We start from the raw sequence: 15,852 nt of genomic DNA, 5'->3' as shown, positions 1-15,852 counted from the left end.
AACAGAGTAGCTAAAAACATGTCAATAAATCCATAAGTAGAGTTCAGAGCCAGGCAAAGGAAGTGACTGTAAAGACTGCGAGATGTATAATTTTTTTAAAAAATGATGTTGTTTAGCTTAGCTAGGAGAAATTACAAAAATATATACTCTAAGGGAAAACAAAGGGGGAATTTCTATTTATCTTTTTCTTCTATTACGTAACAAGGGACATTCAATAAAATTAAAGGTATCACATTTAAAACCAATAAAAAGGAAATACATTTGTACACAGCACGTAATCAGCCTGTGGAATTCTTTGCCACGAGACATTATTGAGACCATGAGCTTCTTCAGTTCAGAAAAAAGATTACACATATATATTGATGAGAACATCCACAGTGTTCGTCTTTACATGCTTCCTGTTTAGTTTGCACATATATGTTATGAAACAAATGTTTATTCATTTGTTTAATGGATATAAAAATGTGGGTGTTCTCATAGTTCATACAGATGTCCAATATATACACATATACATATAAAGATATATAAATTATATATAAATACACACATACAATCTGTGTTTTATGTTAGAAGACAACTTTTTACTGATGATAGTGAGAACATTTTCTCTTTGGAAGCTTGTTCGGTAGTTGTGCAATATAAGAATTCTTGTTGCTTTTGATAACAGCCCTCTTAGAGGACAAATGTCAAAATTTGGTAGACCACAGATGTTATTTATAACAGTAGTCATATTGTTTGCTAGGGTGGCAAATGTTCAGAGTAGCACAGAACTGGTATTTACGGTCTTGTTTAGGAAGAAGACAAATTTCTGCCATGCTCTAGTATTACTACAGCTTTATTAAGGGACGTACGCTTCTGGAACATGGTTCAGGACTATTCTCCAGAATAGTAAAGTCTTGCCACTGTAATATTTGCCCCATCTGGACAAAGATATGGATGGGAAACATGCTTAAAGATTCAAGTACGTCCCATGGCTGCTAGTCACAAGAGTTGCAGTGGTTTCTGCATGAGAACAAATAGTGGATCAAGTACTACAACCTGGACGGGGGGGGAGAAAGCTAAAATATGATGGTCTTCACTGCAGAGGTGACGTTACTGTTAATAAGCTATTTTCCTCTAGAAAAGACTGCTGCTTCTCTCTGCGTTAAGAACAGTATCTACTATGTAAGATTGAAAAGAGAAATAGAAGAATATTCTCAGTTTGGAAGTGATTTGCAGAAGGGGATAATGAAGGGGCAAAAATGGTGCCTAAGTATTTCTGTCCCCTCAGGAAAGTTTATCGATAAGCCAGCGAAGTTTTACAACCTCTTAGCACTCCAAGAAAGGAAAACAAATCAAACCACCCAGACCCAAAAAGTGGCTCCAGAAAGTATATTTTACATTTTAATCCTGGAAGAAAAATTATGCAGCATTCACAAACTGTTGAAACCTTTAGTCAAGCTCCTAAGCTTCCTGGCAGAGAAAAATCAAATTTTCTGAGATCTGCTAGAGCTAAATAATCAGACTGTTTCATTTGGGTCTTCATTTGGTTGTTATACCATAGGGAAGACAGTGACCACTTCAGCAACCCTTTGCTGGTAAGAACTCCCACTGAAGCTGTGTGACTTGACCCACTAAAGGATGGATGGGGTCCATCCGCCCCAGAAAACATTGACTTCCAGGGAAAAAAAAGTGGCCACGAGGCTTTGATTCCTTCCGGTTGGCCTTCATATGAGTCCATGCCAGAAATAAAAATTATTAGAAAATGTAAGTATTTAAATCAATGTAGGGATACATGGAAAAATGGTTTTATTGTATGATAGACTCTATTACTCTGCAACGAGGGATGTGGTTTGGTTTTAATACCCAATTATCATTTGCTAAACACACTGTTTTAGTGTAAGAGTCATATATAAATATGCACTGGGCTTTTCTCTTTGTTAATATGGTCCATTCATAACATATTTATTAGTCTAGCTGCAGAAATTCTACTTTTTAATGACCTAACAGATTAAAACCAGGAAGAAAAAACCTACTACCTTCCTCACTTCTAGAAAATAAAACAAAATTCCCAAAGAATTATGCATATCTAGAATGTGGATGATCAAGCAAAGGAATCTACAATCACATTTCTTAAAATTAGCAAATAAAAGACTGAATGCTCAATACTTTTTTATTACCAATAGTGAGAAGAGTTAAGTTTATATCATGCACAGAAGTCAAAGTGATATCTTAATATGCACTTTTTTAGATCAGAGTCTAATGAAAACAAGTTGCAGTTGAAGCTGCTTTAACACTGTCAGCTTTTTAACAACAGCTTCTGGCAGCTTACCTTTATCCACTAATGAGAGGCCACAGAAATTTAAAATAAAACAATATTAGATGAACTGAAAATTTAGAAAGCAAAGCTAACAAAATATGATAACGGCATTACTTTTTAGTAGGTGTGCCAAACTTTGATGATGCATAAAATGTATCAACATTCTCTTGCACAGCAGTAAAGGCACAAGTTTAAACAAAAATTATTCATGCGAATCATGCATATTTGAACTCTCCAAAGATGCAGCATTCTTAAAACCTTTTCTGTTCTACATACTGTACACAGTGCAGTTCCTTTTAGCCAATTTAACATATATACTTTTTTTTTTTTTTTTTTTTACATTTCTATTATGCCAGCATGCTTGTCAAAAAACACTTTCTTACCAAGCTCTTCAAGCTCTGAGGTCATTGACTTAGACCGCAAGGTCAGTGCAGTGGTTGGAGCTCGCTTAGGAGGTGGTGGGGCTTTGCATTAAACAGAAGGATATACAGTGTAAGTAAACACATGTCTCTAAAACACTATATTCACATACACAGTTTCACATTTATTTAAAATAATATGCTGCATTAGATAAGGTAATAATAAATACATACATGCGGAGGAAAAAACCCTGAGATGCTTTCATGTACTGAATTTCTATACCGTTTCTACTTTTAGCATAGGTTGTTTGACACATCAGCAAGCTTTTATGTAACAGGATACATAGAAACATTTAAAGCTAAATAACTGTGCACTTCTATTTTTCGGTAGGAAAAAGACTTTCTAGAGAAAGTGCCTCACAGCAATTATGCCCCTCCTTCTAAGAAAGGTACATAGCTAAAAATCTCCTGGAGACCAGCCAATCTCTGCCAGATTAATTTCATCTTTGAAGAAACTGTTAAATCTGAGAAATACAAGAAAGAATTATCTTAATAGTTATGGTGAGACTAGGGAAAACAGGTGATCCTCACAATACATAAGATCTTAAAATACCAAGGCAATCATCTAGCACAGAAACTAAAATCCAGCATGTGTTTTAGTATCCTGATAACAAATGTTTCTGGTGGTCAGAAAGGAGTGTAACATCAGAAAAGATTATGCCAATGTTGGTAGAAAAGTTGGAGATTTCCAGTAAACAGAAATGTCTCTGGGACACCGGGAAAAATTTAGGATTCTTAAATGTTTTGGTCAATACTGTACATCAGGCTACACCATTTTGACAAGAGATGGCAAAGCAGTTTGAGGGCGAGAAAAAGTGGAGGAGGAAAGAAGTAGACAACGTCCTCTCCGTATCACCTATATCCACTACGACAGCATCATCCTTTCCCTGTTAAGCTCCATCATCTTCTTACAGAGGCTTGAATGATGGTATGTCGTGAGAAAGCAAAAATATAGCTTAGGTTCAGTGCCAGATACGAGGCTGCGTAAGTACGGCACGTATTAACTCCAGGCTGCCCTTGCCCAACAAGAGAAGTGACAACAAATCCGCGAGGGAAACTGCACAAAACACTGCGTTGTTAGATGAGGCTGGGTATCTGACACTGGCCTCACCATAAAGGAGACTGGTGGCAAGAAAATCCTTCCACGCAGTTCCCAAGATACAACGGCAATTGCCAGGTAACAAGAAAGGCTACCAACTTGCGTCAAAAAGGGACAAGACTCAAAAATGAAAGTTTTTGGCAAATGACACATTATCAGTAGAAGGATCTGGAAAGATGACAAAGAACTGGGTTTGTTTTTATAGAAGCAGCTTCCCTTTGGGTTGTATACAACAACACTTTTATTTAGGGCCAGTATGATACATCCCAAAAGGCAGAGGTGAAAGATTTGTTTAAAATGTGTGAATAGTAATTCTATCAAGCTAAAAATAATGCAGGACCATGTTTGGACATGATTTACCTTAATATAGCCTTTTTTCCCCCAAGGTGCTTTATTTTTTTTTTTTTAACCAAGCAGTAGATGTCAAGAACACTCACAGTGTGGACAGAAAGTTTTACTCATGGCCAAAGAGGGAGCCCTCAGGTGCCAGCTTCTAGCCTGCTCTTGTGCCGAAGAGCCAGGCGGTTGTGAGTGACAATTCAAGAAACTGGTGGGAGGAACAGGAATTTTCAAAAATGTGATGCTGCTGTATGGAACACTAGTTAGCAGCAGCAATCTTTTCTGCTTAATGATAATTATAAGGGCCTAATGACTTCCCAGAGTAGCTGTTACCTGAGCAAACTCAGGGGTATCTAAGGTAAAGGTAATACTGCAAAATCCATTTTTTTTTTTTTTTTTTTTTTTTTTTGGGGTGAAGTTTTGGTGGTGTTTCTTTGGGTAGGTAGGTGGGAAACACATAGAAATTCTTAAGGGAGTAGCCCAATCTTATGATACAAGTTAACCCATAATCTCCATTAAAATTAATATACTAAAAACCCCCTTAAGCTGGAAAAAACCCCTTGTCCTGTTTGTACCCAGACAATTCTTTCCCAAAGTCTTTGTGGCACATGATTCTATACTAACCTCTCTTGGAGTAGCTGGTTCTCACTAGCAGCGAAGCGGCACAAAAAGCAGCTGTGCTTATTTTTTACTTATGGGAGGAGGATGGATTTTCCCTGGCTGGAACAACCCCTCTACTTTGAATTCATCTAGAGGAATTTTCCCATTAAAACGTACTTTTTTTTCTAGCAGAACTTCAGTCTAAACATATTGCATATTTTTCTTATTCTTACAGAGGTCCTTTCTAAAATACGTGTTTTGCAAAATTGTGAGTTCTCCATGATTTCATGAAGAGTCAAACTAACCTCATCTCAAGTACGTTTGGAGTTAATTGATAAAAGACAATCTGTTCTTTGGGCTTTTTCTTTCTCACTATTGCAAGAAATTTTACTACAAGACCTTCAAACATATAAATGTATAAAGATCCATAAAGAAGAAATTCATGGCAAGCATGACAAGAGAATATTACCCTTTTTGTCACATATTAATGCATAAGTCAACAGAATTAAACTACTCTCAATTAAATAAGAGAAGGGTATTTCAAATTTTAAAAGTGAATTCTATAAAGCAGAATTTATAAACCAGTAATTTCATGTCCATACTCTGTTTTCTGTGGAGCAAGACCAAAAGGACTCCATTAGGAAAAGAGAAAAATGTACCTTTCTTTCTAGCTGTGTCATCTGGATCAAGATTCCTGGTTACTGTGACAACCTTAAGAACTAGGTGATTGCCCCCTTGTCGAATCATATTCACCACCTGCCTGTGGCCAACTTTCACTACATTCTCATTATTAACCTGCAAAGAAAGAAAATAGTCTTTTAGATCAAAATGCAGAAAACTTCTGTTCTTTCAGTTTCAAAAACAGAAGGTGGGAAGAACAGGAAGATAGAGAATTTCTAATTACTGTCTTTTAATAAAAATACATATTTAAGAAACAGTGTATAGCTGATATGATAACAGGAAAACAAAGCTAGCTCTTCATGAAATATGCAACTAATTTCCTTGTAATTGCCAGTTAAAAAAAAAAGTTAATGAGTTCAACCAAATCTTTCCCTTTACATATTTTATTTACAACAATTAGTGTGCTACAACTCTGCATTTCATACACTAAAAATATTTTCTTAAATGATAGTCATTTTTCATGACTATTATCCACAAATGTTTATATGCATTTTATGCTCACTAACATCACCAATGAGATATTAAGAAGCTTTTCTTTTCAGATCATCCGGGAACAAAGATTTTCACTCCTGAAGTAAACTCTCACATTCAAGAGACGTTCTTTTATTAAACGCACTCTCCTCATTTCCCAGCATTTTCCTTCTGCAGGTTTCTGGAAGGATCTCATGTCCTGTAAGCAAAGGCAACACGGCCATAGCAGTCCAAAAGAGTCCTCATGGAAAAAGATGAGTTAACTATATGAAGCTCTGACCAGCTATTGTGGTCATGCCAATTAAACTTCAAATTGCACTGCAACATTAAACTGTAAAACGCATACTCTCTGGGTAATTCCTAGTGCTACATCATCATTTTTGCTGTATACATCTTTCCATACTATTAATTGCCATAGAAGGAAGCATAGGCATAAAAACTGTAAATAAGCATGGATGAAAGTAATTTATTTATTCATTCCATCTGTAAGAAGTCACTGAAAGTTATCTGAAATCTGAATGATAGTAGCATGTAAGACTGAAGTGCTGCATGTGCTATTTGAACATAAAAGATATTGAGGAATGGAATCAGTGAAGAAGAGATGCTGCCAGAATACGTGCTGGGAAGTTGATCTCTATCCAAAATTCAGCTGACTCAGTTATATTTCACTGGGATCAGTCAGTGCCTTCCAAAATGAACAGTCATCTTCAGAGCAAGTGTTTTTAGCCTCCTCTATTTATTCTGGCAGGCTGGGCATCTCACACTCTAAAGAATTTACGGTTTAGAGCAAAACTCTCATTAAATATTATTGCCATTTAGCAGAACAACAAGCACAAGCAGACCACTCCAACTTGAAATCGTTTTTCCATCCATTGTATCAAAGGAAAATCTTGCCTTTTTTCAGGCTTTACCTGAGACAAAATGCATGATGATGAAATAACATCTTAGTAAACCATATTTTTAATATAATGCTGCAGTCAGAAGTCTCAAAGTATGCTGTGTGTGCTATGTCTATAAGCTTGAGATGCTTTTTGAGATGCTTTTTTTAGTTTCATATACAGTGATGTAGGTGCAACACATGCTGAACATCCAGACCTGTTGAGCAGGCAAATATGAAGTTCTCTCATTCTGTTGGTGGAGGATATAAAAGAATATCGATTTGAATAGAACTGTTGCTGTTTTGTTTTATTTTACACCTTCTTAGCATCTGGTATTTAATTCCAAGATATGGTATTTATTTAGCTGGACCAATGGCATCTAAATTTAATCTGTCTAAAACATTTTAACAGAGTTATCCATTTACTTCTGAATTCCTTCCAGTATTAAAACCTCAACCAGGTAACTCTTTTCCACAGCGAAAAAGTTCATGTAATTAAGAACTACAGAATGCATCTACTCTATCTTTATTAGAATTAAATTGTAAGGTTGGAAGCCAGTACGGACTACAAGATAACCTCTAATGCTGTCAAAAAATAGAGACCTCCAAATAAATCAAAAGTTAATATTAATCAAACCCATGCACACTTCACTAGTATAAAGTGATAAATGTGTAAAATGATAAAACAGTTTATGCAGCATACCATCTGTTCGCATCATTATGTGCAATGATATTTAACATTTAGAGCAAGAGCAAATATATACAACACATTTTTTAAAGCTGCCTCAGAAACGGAACCTGTAAATGACTGTTTATAGCAGCTTTGTTTAAAAGGCATAGTTACAAAAGCTGGTACCAAAAAGATTTATATTGCAAAGAAAAAAAAAAATACTGATAGGCGATCTGAAGATTAACTCAAAGAGTTTGCAGAAATACTTGATAACAAAAGAATCATGAAATCAGCAGAGCAGTACCTCATCTTCACTGTCTTTAGCACCTCAGTGGGTAAAACTGTAGCATGACTACAAAGCAATAACATCGGAATTGTCAATAGCTTATATAGAACTAGGATTTCAGCGACAGATTCTCTATTTCTTTTAACCTTCTTCAATACTTTATATATAAGCCAAATGACTGTAGAAATGGTCTTTAAACAGTAAGACACCAGAGTTCTAGCAGGTTTGTTTGATAGTTTTAGTTTGATATTATTCAGCAAAACTTTTTCAGGTGTGAATAATCTGATGAGACTGTCTCTCTGCTTCCACTTCAAGCTTTGGCAGTGGGAAGATGACTACTGCATCTCATCTAGGCTTTGTAAACAAGCTGAAGAAGGTAAATTTTTATAATCAGTAAAATAGGTATCTATTTCACCTGTGCCAATTCATTTAATAATCGCATGGGCACTTGGTATTAAATGTGATCACATTCTTTGAAACTTTAAAAAAATATTTTTGCTTTTAGTGGCAAAGTGATTAGAAGGATGTTCTATAAACAGTCAAACTAGCAAAGTTGGTTTGCACACAAATTTGTGGCTCTCCCTCTTCTTCAACCCAATCTTTCAGCATATTTTCCGTAATCTTTGACTGCAAAACTGTAAGTTCTTCTTCTCCTTTGACTCTTCCCCAAAACTTTCCTGCACAGAACTTTCTTTCCCATGTCCTTCATAAACAGGTGAAAATAGATAATAGAAATAGATATGTGCTGTGGCTGGTTCCATGCTACAATCAATGGCAACTGGTCATCCAACAAGCCAAATGCCAGGAAAACTGTCCCTTGGGACAGCCAACAATTTCAGTAACTCTCCTCTATCCATTCCTGACTCTTAGGAAAAGCCTCAGAACTTTATATTCTTGAAATTCATACTTTATTATAATTTGGTTAAAACTCGGCAGTGGGATGGAAGTTACTTTGAGCAGTTTGAGAGAATTTGAGAAATAATTTATGAAATAATACAATCTCATAGACCCAATGTCTTTAAAAAAATAGCCTAAACTGCAAGCCTGAGCTATCTCAAGCTGAACTTACTTTTTGGGTATGTATGAAATGTTCTTGAGGAGTTTAAGAGGAAGACGACTTTTGTGAATGTCAAGATTTTTCAACTATATGTCTCAGTAGTTTTTCCACCTTGTATAATCAATGTACACAGGTTTTTTTAGAGCAGTACAATGTTACAAGGCAGGAAAATTACGACTTAAGAGCAAGCTGGAGACAGAAATGAGAAAAATTCATAGTAGACAATTTTTCCAGATAAAAGAATTTGCTAGCAGCGTGCAATGCATTGTATTTCAATGTTTTGAAGTATTATCAGCTTATACCACCATTTTTCATGTACCTCATGTAACATAACCCTGTGTGAACCGCTCGGTGAAAAGGACTGAATGTCACCGAAGGGAGTCAAGGACAGCATGTGAGAGATGGTGCTACGTAGCCTTCGCCCCAAGCGATTGCACCATTACTAGTCACCTTACAGCTAAACGCAGCTAACACAAAAGAAACGCAAGCGAAGGAAAGCTCATGCCTTGGTCAGTATTTAGAGGAGATACGGATGGACTGTTTTGCAGCTATAATTGGAGGTACACATAGCTGTTAATCCAGACACTTCTGGATACATTTGAGACACTAAATATTCATATGTGACAGCAAACAAGACTTGCCATCACCTCTGCGTAGTTAAGACGTTTCATTCCTTTCTCCTCGCTGGTGGAATCAGTTATTCACGTAGTTATCATTTCACAGCTTCCTACAGCAATGCAATACACTTGAACATGAAACATTCAGGTCTCCAAGACAAAAAGCAATGTGGTGTGTCTCCTGTCCACCCCCCACCACCGCGACCAGAGCAGACACGTTGCTGCTCCCTCCAGCTCCCTCTCGGAAGACTGACAGTGCTTTGGGGGTCGCATTCAGTGTGCCAGGACTCACACCCGCTCCAAACCAGAGACTGTGATCAACAGCGATGCTTCTCTTGTACAAAGAGCTGTGAACAACAACAATGAAAAGTTCTCTCTCCAACGTGGCCGTTCTCTCAAAAGCTGACTCAAAAATATGGAGTAAACCAGTGACAAATACAACTGACAGTCATAAATTTCACTATCTTTAATATTGAGGTCCACTCCTCTGACTTCAGCTTACTGCGCATTTATCCATAGCAACATCTAAATCCCACAAAACCCAAGAAAAGTCATGAAACTTTATTCGAGAATAAATAATGATGTGGTCTCCCAGAGCAAAATATCAATCAGATAATCAATTTTTTTTCCATGTGAAATATTCCCTACATGAAAGAGCTCTCCATACAAAAGATGATATATGAACACCCATGACATCAATAAATTTCTCCTGAACTTTACAAGAAAAAGATGCTCCCGTTCAGGCAACCTTATAATCCTGATAACATCAGAGACAAGCACACAGGACTGAGAATGACAACAGTTTATGAAATGGAAGAAGTTTAGAAAAGGATAGGATACGGTAGAAATTGGCTTACAGTGAATACGAATGGAAGGCAGAAAAGTCATTTGATGGGTGATTTCAAGAGATGTACTCGGGCTGGAAAGGGTACCGTAACAGAAGGCATGAAGCCAGGAGCAAAGGAGGAAGGCAGAAGCAGTATTTCACACGAGATGATCACTAAGAGCACAAAGGAGAGGAAGCAGACATCTTCTCTCCTGGTCTATTTTTACAAAGACATTTTAGGTAATCTCAAAGGCAGCAGAGAGCTTAAATATGATGCAGTAAGAGAGAGGACTACAGCAAGATGCAAGTCGGTGTAGCCACACAGATGCTGCTGAAAGGCACAGAAAATTGTAAATTGCTTGTTTCATGTATAGTTACATTCGCACACCACTAAATGATCACTATACTGCCTACAGAGCAGCTGATATTTACTTTAGAAGCAAGGTTAGAGATTGAATTAACTGGAAATTTGTTTCCTGAAGATTAAACTTACCCCTCCACCCCCCAAATAAACGTATACTTCCATATCTTAAAGAAAATGAAAGAGTGTGTTATTCTTTATTGTACTTATACCCCACGGATGCTACACTTGGGTGGGTCCCTATTCTTTTGCCACACCCCACCAGCAAGCAATATCTGATTGCAAACAGACTCTTCACAGTGTAAATACATGCATTTAGGTTACTTACATGGGCAGATTTAGGACAGGAAAGAATACATGCTATTATTTAAAAATGTGGATTTTTTTGGAAAAGAGTGCATTAATGAGTGTCCTAGAGATGCTGGGGTAGATTTTATGGATATTGGGACAGGCTGCATAAAAGCATTTTTTTCTGAAATGTATAACCACGCAATAGGTTGAAAAATAAAATAAAATAAAATAAAATAAAATAAAATAAAATAAAATAAAATAAACCTGCACATTGTAGGACAGCAGATGCATGAGCTGGAACATATTCACCAGAGCAGCCTTCCTGTAGGAAGGTGCAAAAGAAAAAACACTACAGAGAAAGAGACCTCTGCAGAGTTTGTTCTATTAATAAAAAAAAAAAAATAATCTTAATTTCTTCAATGCATCATCCTAATCCTTCCATTATCTAAACATTCTCTCAGTGGAAAATGTAGTCAATCATTTTCAACAGTAATTAAGTGGACAAAACTCAATCATTCTGCTCAGAATGACCATTGGTGCAATGGTGAATAAATTTACCTTGCAGTTGTGAACACACATTCTGTCAAAATAAGCTTCTCAGAAGCTCTTCCCACCCATTGAACTACTTGAAAAAAACCAACAAAACCCCAAACCTGTTACACATACTTATAAAGCCCTGCCCACACACTTTTTAAAAATCCACCATTTTTTGTAAATACTTAACACACACTAACCCAATTACAATTTGTACCAGCAAAATAAATAGCAGACAAGTAATTGTGTAGGCTCATATTATACTTTTGCATTTCAAGTAGCTACACAGTTGTGCACACAACACTGTCTAAGCATGTCACAAACCAGTATGAATTTCCCATCTGTGAAGTATTCTTATTCTGTAGACTAAAATGTGAGACAAAGAAAGACACAGGGACATAGACAATCTTTGGGAAGTTATTCATCCACTCATATCTGTAGTGCTAACCCAGGGGTCAGCTGCAAGACTGTTTCAGTCCCTGAAAACCAGCAGCTGGTCGTGGTGTCTATGGTTGTGCTGGCCTTAAACACTTTGTGATGGGCTGGGGCAGTATTTAGCACAAACTTAGACCAAAATTTGCACTCTACAAGTATATTTAGCATCAAAAATCCTATTATTTGCTTATGTTAAACCCCCTGAATTCATTCCAAATGCTGAATGTTTTTACCACTGCTTGCTTCTGTTATAATCCATCATCATCAACAGGCTCATGAACAGTACGAAGGTAGAAAGTCCACCTAGAGAGGTTTCTGTGCAAAGCAAATTTTAACAAATTCTGTTGGCAGCATCCTTTTCCCTGAGTATTACAGGAAAGGACTGAATGAATACATTCGCTGGTAAGAGTTTGGATATCCACATGAGGAGGCAAGTCAAAAAGGTCCAAATCCAAAAAAAGTTTTGGATTAATATGATATTTCATGTACTTATAAAATGCATTTAACCACAAACAATTTCAAGAGTCATTGTCTCAAAAAGCTGGCACGTGAGTTTAATGTGTCTCAGATTAAAATAGAAAGTAATAATATGATATATAAATGAGTACCATAATGGAAATTAATTATGAATTTGTATCTGTAAACCCAATTATTCACAACATACCATAAAAGTTTAATACAGACAAAAAGCAGATGGCTTCAGTCCACTGAGCCTCCACTATTCATTTATTTGAACAGATCGTGAAACAGGCCTTGAACAGCCTCTGGAAAATTCCTGAAAACTTCCTAATACAAATAGGAAGTTAGTTTACATTCTGATCTCCAACACACAAACATCTCTGACTGTTATTAGTATTTGGCCATACCCCATTTAATCTAATTCAGTGTAAAAGATGCTTCAGAGACTTCATGCACTCTGTTGACCTAAAAGGCACTATTAAAAAAAAAAAGCAAAGAAAAAAAAAAGCTTTGCAGAACCAGGGATACAAGCATGCAGGAACTCCAGCTGAAATTTTGCATTAGTAAGTTTTTAATAGTAATCCACTTGCTCAAAGATTTGCCTGGATTGGTGGCCTTAATGCATGGGAGGCTGTAAAGAAGATGAAGCCAGTGAGCAGGGAATTGGACTAGGTGATCACCAGAGGTGACTTCCCACCTCAACAGTTCTGTGATTCTATGGGGTTTCTTCGAAAGAAGAAATATCATAAGGAAGTACCTACAGCCTTTCAGAAAAAGAGGTACATATGGATTACAGGAAAAGTATCAAAATCATTAGTAGCATTGCCACAGTACAAATTTCTTTGCATAAGCTCAGATATTAGGGTAAACAAACAAGATATAAGATACCTAAATGAAAACACCCTATGGAGATACTATGTCTTGAGGTTTTGTATTTCATCCTGTCACCACGCTTCCCCCTATTTGTTTATAGGGGAATATTGTGCCTTTTCTCTTGCAGGTCCCATGGCAAGGGAAGGTGTACCGCCTGGCGTTTGCTCCCAGCAAGGGCAGTAGGAGAGGGTGAAGCACAGTCTCCCCGGTAAAACCCAGGATCTGCAGGGCGGCTCCAGCCAGGCGGCAGACTTTTCCTTCAATAGATTTGGCAGTGGCAAAACTGTCGTCTTCTGAACTGCAGCATGAATCTGGTCTCCGCCTAGAGATAGCTGAGCTACGCTGTGGAGGAAGGCTTTAGCCCGCATCTCTTCATCACCTTGAGTAGCACCAGTACTGCAAATCTTCAGCTGCACTTAGGAACATCTATTTCTGATAGAAGCATTGGAATGAAGAGGCATCTCAGATCATAAACTCCAGACTCCTTTGTTGTCATGGCAACTGCATCACATAATTTGTTTCTTAACATTTAGCCAAGCTCCATCTTGGAACTTCTTAGATTTCTTGTCCCTGTTATTCCTGCTAGGCCCAGAACCTCTGAAAAGAACCTTTTTTTTCTAATTTCCTTTCTAGGTGTGACTAGTTTATAATAATAATCCTTTTCTTCCTGTGCCAAACTGCCAGTAGCCTAAATAGCTATTTTCCTGCCACTCTCCATGCACTCCACAAACATATCAGGTGGGAGAAATGTCCTGTCTCAGCTAAATAAGCATTTCGATAACCTATCATGACAAAGAGTCTAAAACCTGAATGGAGCACAACAGCTGTCCAGCACTTCAAAGACTTTTTTTTTTTTTAATATGTCTAACTTCAGTTAAACTGGCTTATAAAGATGGTCATATGTTCACCTGTATTTCACCTAACCTACACTGCACTCACATCAGTGTCTGACCTCTCTCAAGAGAAATACACAACTTACTTTCTTCTAATTACCTACTAGATGCAAGTGGGGAATGCCTGCACTGCCCCCTTCCACACAGTCGTTGACCTGGAGCATAGACATTTTTGAGTATCTGAGTTACTCACACATGGCCAGTGGAAAAAGTTAGGGACTTGAAGTTCAGCAACTAAATATTTGATCCTAATGTTGGTTAAGAATTGTAAAAGCCCTGACCTTTTCCCGCAAGAGTCAAGTTGTGAATTTTGCTCAAGTGACCATGTACATACATATGCACACAAACACAGCATAACAAGAAAACACAACTGGATACTTTAATGGAACTTCCCCTATTGCCAGCTTACTTTAATTAAGGGTGCTCAATAATTATCCAGCCTTACTAGAAAAAATAAGCAAAGGAATAATATATCCAAATAGTTTCTCAATAATGTCTTATTTTGTCCTGTTAAAAACATTGGTTTGGGGTCAAAGTTGAAAGCACAAACTATAAGAAAAGCAGCAGAGCTGAATGTTGCTGCTTATCTCTTACCCATGCCATGGTCTAAAGAGTGGAACCACATTAAAGTAGCATTTTAATCTAAAATCTTGCATTTTGCCCACCTGTATCTAATCTGAAAGCTGTTGAAAGTAACTACTGTCCTCATGAGACTACCTTATAACATTAACCTTAGAACATTTAAACATCACTCAATTACTTGGACCCATTCCTATTAAAAATAATTGTCTCCATTAATCAGTACCTGTTACTATTTTGAATCATCTGGTTTAAGTCACATTTCTTAGGAGAGGTTCAATTAACTTTATTGCAGTTGATTGAACTGCAGTGTACCGCAATCAATTAAATTACACTTAGGATGAATTTGTCCAATGGCTTTCAGGTGCAAGAGGTGGCAGTTTTTCATGTCGTAACTTCTCTCAGGAAAAAAATCAAGTGAATTGTGCACATCTGTTTTGCTCTCTCATACACACACCTGAAGAGGTTTCCATTTCTGAGGAATCTTCAGAATAGAACACTTAACTGGTATATATTGATACAAGGCACTATGAGGTTGTGATCTACACTTGATATTTTAACTTATTTTAAAGAATGTGACTTATAGTCACTGAATATTTAATGGTCTGGGAATGTCAAAGATGAACAAAAGATGTGCAGCAGTCGCCTGGGCAGTCTCTGGCCAGTTCTCAATTTCTGCACACTCCGAGTAGTTATCAGACAGGAGGTTTGCGCCTGGGAGCAAGCTTTAGAGGTCCACGGATAGAGTTTGGGCACACTTTGGTCCATAGCTGGGAAGCGAGTCTGGGCGCAGTTTACGACTTCATCTCCTTCCTCTACCCAATCTTTCTCCTCTTCCCTCCTCCTGTCCTGCTACCTCAGGAACATGCCAGAGCCAAATATGTCATCTGCCTGGTTCGCAATGATCCTTAGGAGAAGGGTGGCCTAATTTAATCACAGAGGTTGGATTTGGCATTCACCTCGCCCCTTGCCCTAGTTTTGTTGGCATTATCTTTATTTGCTACTCCTTTTGTCTTTTCAGCATGTACTTATTTTGTATATCTGAGTTCCATTAGTACCCAATAGTTCATCTGCTTTCTGGTATGTTTGCTTCTTTCTTCCTTAAAATAAACTCAGTGAAGATAAGCTGATAACTAATTTTTTTTTTCCCAAATTCCAACGCTTTAAAAAAAAATGTTCTAATTTA

General features: G+C 37.2%; 1 protein-coding gene across 1 annotated transcript in view; it reads right to left on the bottom strand.

The window, feature by feature from the left end:
- The window catches only part of SHANK2 (SH3 and multiple ankyrin repeat domains 2), a 314,299-nt gene that overhangs the window by 34,305 nt on the left and 264,142 nt on the right, over positions 1-15,852 (bottom strand). Inside the window, exons 16-18 of the mRNA XM_010563678.1 lie at positions 5,416-5,551; positions 2,683-2,763; positions 2,312-2,320 (exon numbers count right to left, since the gene is read on the bottom strand). Coding sequence (XP_010561980.1) covers positions 2,312-2,320; positions 2,683-2,763; positions 5,416-5,551 — 226 coding nt within the window. The remainder of the gene's footprint in view (positions 1-2,311; positions 2,321-2,682; positions 2,764-5,415; positions 5,552-15,852) is intronic.

Source organism: Haliaeetus leucocephalus, unplaced genomic scaffold (genome assembly GCF_000737465.1).
Source record: "Haliaeetus leucocephalus isolate CR32 unplaced genomic scaffold, Haliaeetus_leucocephalus-4.0 Scaffold173, whole genome shotgun sequence".
NCBI classification, from domain to species: domain Eukaryota; kingdom Metazoa; phylum Chordata; class Aves; order Accipitriformes; family Accipitridae; genus Haliaeetus; species Haliaeetus leucocephalus.
The sequence above is the reverse complement of the archived record's forward strand: the minus strand, read 5'-3'. Positions and strand labels throughout refer to the sequence as shown.